Below are 10912 nucleotides of genomic sequence, written 5' to 3' on the forward strand. Positions count from 1 at the left end.
CGGGGAGCAGAACGGGCAGCGGCAGGCACGGTGAGCAGCACGGGCAGCGGCCAGGCACCGAGACAGCGGGGCAGCGGCAGGCACCGAGACAGCGGGGCAGCGGCACAGAGACATCGGGAAGGGCAGAGAGATCGGGAGACTTCAGTGGAAGAAGAGGAGCGGATCCCGGGACAGCGTATCTACCGACAAGTAAGCAGATGTGCCGAACATCTGCAATCTATTCTTCACTGTTTTTCACTTAAATGATCCTGTGGTCACTGTTTTTATTCTATTCTTCACTGTTCTTCACATCTGTTAACTTGTCGGGAGATAATATACGCGCGGAACAGTGAAGAATAGATTGCAGATGTTTGCATACATCTGCTAACTTATCAGAACACATTCTTTTTCAGTTAAATAACACATTTTATTCCCGAACCATGGTCCCTTTGAAAAATGCTCGAGTCTCCCATTGACTTCAATGGGGCTCGTTATTCGAGACGAGCACTCGAGCATCAGGAAAAGTTCGTCTCGAATAACGAGCACCCGAGCATTTTAGTGCTCGCTCATCTCTATTAGTAACCTGTTAGTCTTCGGACCAGTGCAGAGTAGGACTGGACAGTTCTCTGCTGTGCCAGTTTAATCTCCGTGTCTGATGCTGGATGATTAAAATATAGGGCGGCACGATGGCTGAGTGATTAGCGCTTCTGCCTTGCAGTGCTGGGGTCCTGGGTTCGAATCCCACCCAGGTCAACATCTGCAAAGAGTTTGTATGTTCTCTCCGTGTTTGCGTGGGTTTCCTCTGGGTCCTCTGGTTTCCTCCCACACTCCAAAAACAATGCTGGGTTGATTAGATTGTGAGGCCCAGGGCAACAGGGACCGATTTGACATGCTTTGTTCAGCGCAATCTGTGTGCACTATATAAATAAAGGATTATTATAATATAATGAAGCATAAGACCGGAGAGTTGTACTTTGCTGCACCACAAGATTGAATTTCCTGGCATAGGGGCTAGTTGCTGAAGATCACTCCCCCTAGTTACATAGGACATGCACCTTTTTTGGACAAGTCAGAAAACTGCCTAAAAATGGTCTAAAACCTTCAAGTAAATGGGGCACACTACATTTCAGGTGCAAATTAAATCAGTTTTCTGCATTAGACAGTGGGGACATATGTCAGAGGTTTCTGTTATCAGGCTGTCACCAAGGTGGACACAGGAAGGTTACTCAACAGAAACAGCAGATGCCGCCAGTTTAACATTAGTTTTGGAGCATCCAGAAATAAAATAATTTGTCAATCATTGGCAGATTGAGACCCCTGGAAACTAGCCATGGCTATGATAGGCTAGGGCAGTGATGGCAAACCTATGGCACGGGTGCCAGAGGTGGCACTCTGAGCCATTTCTGTGGGCACTCAGGCCAGGACAGAGTTCACCCCAGGACAGAGTTCCCCAAATAGGACCAAATCCACCAAATCCTGCAGTCCCATGCAACTTAAGAGATGCTGCTCTCAGCGCTGTTTTAATGTGACACTTTATTGGCTGTTTGGAACTGGAAATGTGAGAAGGTGTTGACAGAACTGCAATACCTTTTGAGGTCCTTATTCTGGACCCACCATTCCTCCTCTACAGAGAGACCCTGGAGAGAAGCTACAACGAGAGTCTGAATTTGCCCTCCTTCTTTCAATTGTATTGATGGCCTCAGGTGCTGATACGATTGAAAGATGTGGAAGAACAGGTAGCAATAAGTTACTGCTTAAAATGCCATGTTGGCACTTCCCGGTAAATAAGTGGATTTTGTTTGTAGTTTGGGCACTCAGTCTCCAAAAGGTTCGCCATCACTGGGCTAGGGGAATGGATAGTTGCTAGAGGTATCAGTATGCCGGATTGGCTGGTCATCCGCAAATTGGGCCCACTCATCTCTACATTTCATTTTCAAAAGTCAATACAGAAAGGTAGATTTATGAAATTGTGTATGAATAGACAAGCACAGAGTTAGACTCCACAGCCAGGTAACTCATGCAGGATGTATCTGGAGTAGTCTAAAAATAAATGTGGTGCATAGCATTTCAGGTGCAAATTACTTCAAAATTCTAGCGGATTCTAGACAGATTGAGAAGTCTCCCCTATTAACTATTAAAATATGCAGTCCATTGATTACGTACAAGATAGAACCTACAGAACGTAGGTTTGTTCTTAAGTTGCATTTGTATGTAAGACAAAACTGGTATATTTTATAATTGTAGCTCCAGACTGAAGTTTTTTTGTCTCAGTGACAACTGGATTTTAAAAACTTTTGGCTTGACAGAAACAGGAATAACAAAGATATATTGCAGTCACCTATGATAACTGTTACAGCTGATCATTGTAGCCTGGGACTAAAGTACAGTAAATTACCAACATCCAAAGGGCCGTTCTTAACTAAGGGTCGGGGACCACCTGTATATAGTCCATCGTTCACAATAAGCGATGGTCACAGCTTATGCACTGCAACACTCTCACTACCTGCTCAATGGGCTCTGAGCAGGTCACAAAACGGTCCTAATAAACTACATTGAGCATCTTCAGAGCTTTATACCTATGGTCCACGAGGCTGATGTGTATTCATATAAAGAAAGGAAAATTTACAATCAATCCAAAAAAAAGATTTTGCATTTCTGTTAACTAATAACAGATCCTTATCACATCTGTTGGAAGAACCGGGTCCCACCCTGATCTTTCACACTTGATAATATCTCAGCCTCAGAGCAAAGTACCTCACCGCTGAGCTAGATTATAGGAAGCATGCTCCCTTCACATGACGACGGGTCACATGGGTGCAAGCCATGGCCGGAGAATTTGGACAGCCATGTGACACCTTGTTTTTTTCTGCAGCAAAAAAAACCGAGCCCCACCTAAGTAACAAACATCAAGATTAAGAGTAGCTGCAGCAGGAAGCAGAGACCACGGGGCAATTCCTAATTAGATACATGGAGAATCAGGGGTCACTGGTAATATATTGCAATGCACTGAGATTCTAAGTGTAACCACCTCCATAATACGATACTGACACTAAAGAGGTTTATTTCAACTTCATTTTTGCATCTGCAGAAATAATATCTGGCGGAAATGATTTTGAAGAGAGTAATAACACTTTGCACTTATACAAGTAATACTGAAAGTGTATTTTATTACACAGGATCCATCAGCTCCCCTGACAGGCCTTTTAAGAAAATACTTGCATCCTCTATAAATAATTTAGTAATGTTTTTATCTCAGAGCTCTGATATTTCTCCTGGAAATACAGATACAACTTTACAATTGTGTGTTGTCAATAACCTAGTCCAGTGATGGCTAACCTATGGCACTGGTTCCAGAGGTGGCACTCAGAGCCCTTTCTGTGAGCACTCAGGCCATCACCAGATATGACTCCAGGTATCTTCCTGCAGTCCCAGACAGCCCAGGACTTGCTGTGCCCAGAGCTATTTTAAAGTGACAGTGCTAACTGGGACAATTGGAGGTGTGGACAGATCTGTATTATCATTGTAGCTCCTGCTCGGACCCTGACAATTCTTCCTGTTGGTGGGACCCTGGAGCAAAGCTACAATAATCATCCAAATTTCTTCTGGTGTCCTCAGGGTGCTGGTATCAATGAAAGCTGTGACAGAAGGGAGCATAAAACAAAAATTAAATTTCTGTGTTGGCACTTTGCGATAAATAAGTGGGTCTTGGTTGTAGTTTGGGCACTCAGACTCTAAAAGGTTTGCCATCACTGACCTAGTCCATGGGCAAGTCACCACTGACTGGACATGGGGAAAGAGTCATTCCAGGTTGGGATTCATCTTAATCACAAAGCTGATGAGTTATTTTCCAGGAGGAATAATAGAGGAATTGCCCACAGTTCTGATGGCAGATATTACTTGATATTTGAGAGACCGACACTCTAAAAGTTATTATGATTCCAAATCACTCTTGCCATTACATAAAGTTAGCATTATAGGCTGTATTTTGAAATATGCACCCCCCTGCCCCTCCCAACAACTTGAAACATATATATTTTTTTATATATAAAAACCTAAAATAGTTTAACTTCTTTAAAAAAATTTCTACTGTTTTTTTTAACCTCCCCCCCACTCCAAGGACATCTATCACCAGGATGAAAGATTGTAAACCAAGCACACTGACATACTGGTGTGTACCCCTCTGGAAGGATCTGCTATTTTTAGCTTCTTAAAAGGGATGTTCCCATTTCAGCAAATTGTTTGTTTTTATGATGAAAAGTTATACCATTTTCAAATATACTTTCTATATCAATTCCTCGCAGATTTCTAGATCACTGCTTGCTTTCATTCTATGTAAAAGCTTCTATATTTAATACTAGTGGACATAAACCCGGCCATGGTCACACAGGTGCACGGCTCATTACATCTCAGACAGTAATCAGAGCCATGAGTTGTGCACCTGTGTGCCCGTGGTCAGATTTCCGTCCACTAGTAAGCTTTCCACAGAATGACAGCAAGCAGAGATCTATAAATCTGCAAGCTACAGAAAGCACATTTTTTTTAATAAACAGAATGACATTAATTTGCTGTAATAGATACACCCCATAAAAACTTTTTTTTTTTTTTTTTTACAAAAACAAGTTTTAAAAAAAATATGCAAATCAGCCTTAGGGGCTCTGGGTTCCTTATACGTCAATGGATCCTGGAGCCCCTGAGGCTAATTTTTTATAATTTTAAAAACCTGTTAACTCATAAACAAGATCTTACGAAGCTAAAAAAAAAAAAAAAAAAAAAAAAAAAAAGGGATCAGATTTTTGCAGAACTGCGTAATAAAGGAATTGTTATTGTTATTATTAGAGGGGGCACACAGCAGCATGTATTTGTGCTTGGTTTACAATCCTTCTTCCTGGTGGTAGATGTCCATTAAACCTTAGGTGGTCTAAATGATCCTAACATATTCTGCACAGCACGGCTCTATACTGGGATACAGTATACAGGGATTTTCTCATGGACCTAAAGCAGTGTGCCATTGGCAATGACAAGCCAGGGAGCCAAGAGAAAAACATTCATAATCAGTTGAATTGTGACCAAAGTCTAAACAGCACATGATTGTGGTTGCTCCTTGAAGAACCTGGTGGATTCCATAGTACAGGAAGTACATTCATCTAGTGGTATACATTCAGCAGAGTGAACTGTAATAGTGATCCTGCAGGGAAGAAGGGACATACAGATTCATGTCCTGTATTTTGTACCCAACTCACCATGACCAGGAGACTTCTACTGTCCCCCTGATTTGGATGCAATTGGCATGGCCAGATCACAGATTTAAGAAATATATTTCTTTATATTTGTGTTTTAAAATGATTCTGCATCGATGAAACTGATGACTGCAAGTTATGCTATATATAGAGGATCCGTTACCTCTCGTGACCCGAGTGGGGATGCAGGAGGAGATTTAGGGCTGAATTGTTCAGAGCATCATGGGCTCAAATTTGCACAAGGCAGAGGAAGTCCTCAACTTGTACTTTGTAAGGTTTGGCATATGTATACTGAGTTATATGATGCAAGGATTCCCTTCTTCCCCTGAAAACAGCAGTGCCAAACTGTTATCGTTGTATTGCAACTACAATATTCAGGATCCTATCCTCGGTATGATTATCAGTACGTGAAACAATGCATGGTCCGCAATTCAAATACCCCACAGTGATCTGAAAGTGCCCTTAGTTTGTACCACATAATTCCAGAGGCGCACCATGATAAAACTGCCATGGGTTCTACACCAATACCACACATCTTGCGCATGCGCCTCCTTTCCCAACATGACCATGGCTCATATGAAATAGGGATTTGGGATTCTGCGGGCTTCACTATTATTTCACTTATAGTGCACAGTATTGACACGATGCTGTGTACTCTGTGTGGACAGGCCAGGAACTGCAGCTGGTGATTTTGGCAAATATTTTTAAGCAATTTCAGCGGTAATGGGCAGAGTCATTATTCTCTCTTTAAATAGTTATAAAAGAGAAAAAAAAAAGGAAAAAAAAAAAAAAAACACCCAGCTGCCTCTAAAGTCCATAGTAGTTAAAATTTGAGGTAACTTCTGTGGAAATTAAAAATCCCCTGTTAAACCACAGTGAGAAAATAACTTGTGACCCGAAAATGCAGAAATCATCCGTAAACCACAATTATGGCCAATGGACGTCATGCGATACTATTCTCACGCATATAAAGTACCAACTTTACAAGCACGAGGATGAAGAGGTGGCAGCATATGCACAATCTGGCCTATAGGACACCTCCTCCGCAATCTCAGGATCTTCAGTGGCCACAAGAGATTGAAAAGTGAGGTCCACTGACAATGTACAATTCCATCCTCGTTTTCCCATGTCTGTAGTTAGCTGCGGATTAGCCACGTGAGCCCACGGCCTTCACCTCTAGACAGAAGAAGACACCTCAAAGACTTACATTAATGGGGATATCCCAAATATTAACATTGATCACGCTGGGCCAAACAGGTGATCAGCACCTACACAGGGCACGGAGCCAGCAGCAGTAGGCACCATGATCTGTGCAGAGACGTGAAGCCATTCCTGTATGCAGCCAGGGGCAAGTTGTTGTTGCCCCCAGTGATAAGACATGAATAGTTTAAAAGTAATCAGTTTGTTTTGCTGCCTTCTCTGGCCCTCTTTTCTTTTGCCAAAAGGAAATCTACTATCAAACTAGGGACACAAAGTCCAGGCACCTTCATATATTTGTTATCCATAGCTTCCTTTTTAAATTATGTACCAGATGGGCTCTGAGCAGGTGTCATCAGACACCCTCCATGCTGCAGCTTCACAGGCTGTTACACTTAATTGCATTGATATTACATCAGGCAGTGGGAGGGAGATGCGCTGAAGGAGCAGAGGGGGGAAAGTGACAGTGGGAAAGTGCAACAACTTGTAAAGCTTCAATTCAAGCGCCTTGGGTAACAGTCCCCAGAGCCCAAGTGGCTCATTAGCATAATTTTAAAAGTTGATTTAAGAAGGAAAGAGGCAATGGATAACAAATACAAGAAGACTACCACTGACACTGGATCTATGAGTAAGTGTCCTTAGTTTTGGATGGTATAGATTTCCTTATACATGGATAGCTGCAATGTGTTATGAAGTTAGGAGTCCAGCATACATATGTGCTTTGGGCTTCCCCTGCCTATGGCACTGATCAACAGTTTTCTATCTGGGAACATAATAGGGAGAAATCAGTCCATCAGTGGTAGAAGGAGACCCCAGGCTCACAGGGGCTACTACACAGATTATCAGCACTCAAGCTGCCAATATATCCCTTCCAGGGAGTGTCGAGGTTTCTCAATTAACAAGAAGATTAAAATATCATCCATAACCTGGAGACTCGAGACTACTAGCTACAAACCCTGCTAGACCCCGAATAGAGACCATCACGCAATAAAGCTATTTAAAGTTTGCACAGCATAGTGTAACATACCACAGCTAGCACGCCACCACTCAAGTACAAACCCTACACACCGTTATCTGGAATTATGTGTATGGTAAAACCTCTGGTTTAGTCCCCATTCACACTGCTATACTATATACGCCCCCAATAAAAACGTATCATACAGAAGCGAATCTGTTGTGACCCGTGCGTACTTCATAGTATGCCTAGACCCCACAGCCATTATTCATTTTGGATTTTGTGCCTTACAGATACAAACATGTAATACATTGATAGAAAGCTGAGCCAACCAGCTCGATCACATTGAGGCAAGACACAGTGTGCAAACCGCACTGCGACTGTGCACAATAAACCTCAATGGCTGCTTTACCTGCGACAAGCCAATGGCCGCCATTTATGGTTGTGTGCACGTTCATTTGATCGAAGCACAGGTGGAAACTTACAACTTGGTGATGGCGTTACTATATAAAGTTCACAAGAAACAACAACTTACACTTTACATCGGGCTTAAGGGATTGTAGTATAGTCACAAAGGAACAAAAGCAAAGTCCTGGAAAGTTACGTCAAGTTTAAGGCCAACATAAAAATGATTTATTCACATGCTGCAATAATACAACAGCCTGCAAGATCCATGTAAGAGGAGAGAACTAAACACAAATGGCAGAAGTTAAAGCACCGTATGCAGATCACATGCCCATGGAGGATATCACTGCCTTCCTCTGCAGGGATCTGCTACAGCAGTTTCCGCTCTCTGGAAAGAAACAGGAAGAAGACAACTGCAATGTCTGTATTCAGAATACTTCCTTCTCCTCTACAGACAATACTGACCAGTGAAGCTTTAACTATTTTCTAGAGGGAGTCACAGAGCAACACTGGGTCATGGGACCAAAATATTCAAACACCAATCCTCAGTGTAAGGAGAAGGCTGCAAGTCTAACCCAAAGCAGAACCACAAGTTTTATAGGTGGGAGGGCAGGATTACAGAACTCCCCCACACCCCATTCTCTAAAACTAAACTTTTTATTAGTTGCCTTACTCACACGATACTCCTAAGAGCTGATAGACTATGATACAGGGTGGTGTAAGAGCCGATAAAGGTGGCAGTACTAAAGCAAATATCTCTTCCAATGAACACTTTACTCTTAGAAAGAGTTAGGGTCCCAAAAGCCCCTCCCTGGCTAATTCTAAACATCTCTATAGGTTTATACTGTAAGTAAACTCTTCCTCCTGTAAATACTACAGGTTTACTACAGGTAGCAGACGATTATACAAGTGATAGCACAGCTCTGCATGTAACTATATATTGTAATAAAAATAAAACAACAGCAACAAACCATTTCCTTGACAACATTTGCAGATGTCCTCAACAAGGAGACCTGGTAATGACACCCACATGGTTTCAGAAGCCTCCACCAGTAACCCCACCCAAAAAAGAAGGAAAGAAGCCACATCATGTTATGTCACAATGAATCTGTATTCAACATATTTTAAAACATAAGAGGAAAACTTGTTCAAGAAATAAAATGACACCATGAAATAGTCTTGTGGTACATCACATTTTCTTAATCTCTCCAGCCTCGGTGCAATGATAATACCACCAAGTTAAAATGAGGTGTAATAAGACTGAAACCCTTCCTGTGCCATACTGGTGCTGGCATGACATAAAACGGTTAAATCATCATCTACCATCCCCCCCCCCCCTCTCCCCTTTAAAAATGTGCAAGACATTGAAATGGCATTTACAGGCTCAGATATAGGTTCCAGGGACAATAGATCCCTTTGTCCGGCTTGTTCAGTGTGATTACCCAGAGGAAACTGTTAAGTAGTTTGCAGAATAGAAGATAATGGGATTTTGTGGTGATTTCACAGGTTGGCACCGGCTGGAACGGCTGAATTTTGAAGGCACTCTAAGGACACTGGGTGCTGGTGACCCTGGTACACGAAAGTCACTATTTCATTGTCTATTAAATATAGCTGGGCATCAAAAATCAGTTATTGCCAGCACAGGACAAAAAAATAAAAGAACCAAAAAAGTAGTAACATTTTCACAGCTGATAAAAAATAATAATATTGACAATCTTCCCAAATTCCCCATTTTATACAGCAGGTAAACAAAATAGATTTCCCCTCTCATCCCCCACAGCAATGGGGGCTAACCATGCTCCCCACACTGCGTTGGCATCCTTGTAGATGTGCAATACTTGAATGAATGGATACTCTGTAACAATAATCCCACTTTGCATAGAAGTATGTGACATGACAGTCCGGGGCTGCCGCCTCCTCCTCTGTAGCCAGGGCGTGGGGCCATCCTCAGCCCCCTCAAGTCAAACTTTTCTTGGCTCTGCAGACCCCAGTGCACTGGGTGGTGACATGTCAGCAGGATACAACCCTCCAGAGCTGCAATCAGGTTCCAACAAGTGACAGAGAGGGCGCCCCTCAGAGGATGACACAGGAGGAGCAGCACTGGTCATCTCCATTGGGCTGGGAGGCATAGTTCATCTGCCTGACTATCTCAGCAAAGAGTTCATCCACTGAGGCTTTGTTTTTGGCAGAAGTTTCCATGAAGGGACAGTTCCAGTCATCGGCCAGGGCTTTGCCTTCCCCATAGGAGACCTCCCTCTCCCCCTCCAGGTCCACCTTGTTGCCCACCAGGATCATGGGCACCCTCTCATACCTCTTCACCCTGATGATCTGATCCCTCATGGGTTTGATGTCCTGGAAGCTCTGCTGGTTGACCAGGCTGTAGACCAGGATGAAGCCTTGGCCATTCTTAATGTACAGGTCTCTCATGGAAGCGAATTGCTCGGTGCCCGCAGTGTCCAGGATCTCCAGCACGGAGGGGGACGAGTCCACCTCGATCTCCTTCCTGTAGAAGTCCTCAATGGTGGGGTCGTATTTCTCTATGAACGAGCCTGTGACAAACTGGACAGTCAGGGCAGACTTGCCCACCCCGCCGGAGCCCAGCACGACTACTTTGTATTCTCTCATGGCTGCGGCTGGAGTCAGTCACTTCATCAGCTCCACATGCAACAAAGGAGACGGGGCTCGGCTGTGTGTCGCTCCGTGCAGCCCCGCACTTCTCCTATGCTGCCCTGCTCTCCATTGCTCTCTCAGGCAGCAGCCCACACTCTAGTTATCTTGAATTACACTTGCATTTTGCAACTTCTCTGCATTCATTGGCTGCCGGAACTGTCAATCTAGGAAGTTGCTTTCTGATTGGATCGGCTGATTAACTGCAGAGAAAGTCCTCTCATTAGTCAAACATGAGTCATTGGCCATTGGCTGTCCGGGCGCGGCCTGTGATTGGTGGGAGCGCGGCATTGCTGTGATTACACGGGGTCTCTGCCCAGGATCCCGCACATGAATCACCTTTGCTCCCGTTAATTACCTCAGAATAACATTATACAAACATAGCTGTGACCTGTATGACGTATAAGAGGCACCTGACACCTCATCTTTTGTCTGCTTGTTACAAATGAACATCCAGGAAAGCTGTGTGATC

At 43.5% G+C, this 10912-nt stretch overlaps 1 protein-coding gene across 1 annotated transcript; it reads right to left on the bottom strand.

The window, feature by feature from the left end:
* Window positions 1-8865: 8865 nt before the first annotated feature.
* On the bottom strand, window positions 8866-10572 carry RAP2B (RAP2B, member of RAS oncogene family). The gene has a single exon (XM_072142977.1). The coding sequence runs from the start codon at window positions 10396-10398 to the stop codon at window positions 9847-9849; it is 552 nt and encodes a 183-aa protein (XP_071999078.1). The 5' UTR covers window positions 10399-10572; the 3' UTR covers window positions 8866-9846.
* Window positions 10573-10912: the final 340 nt, after the last annotated feature.

The sequence above is a fragment of the Engystomops pustulosus genome, chromosome 3, assembly GCF_040894005.1.
Source record: "Engystomops pustulosus chromosome 3, aEngPut4.maternal, whole genome shotgun sequence".
In the NCBI taxonomy this organism is placed as follows: Eukaryota; Metazoa; Chordata; class Amphibia; order Anura; family Leptodactylidae; genus Engystomops; species Engystomops pustulosus.

Coding starts and splice junctions, on each gene's coding strand:
- RAP2B (XM_072142977.1), bottom strand. CDS start 10,398: ATGAGAGAATACAAAGTAGTCGTGCTGGGCTCCGGCGGGGTGGGCAAG.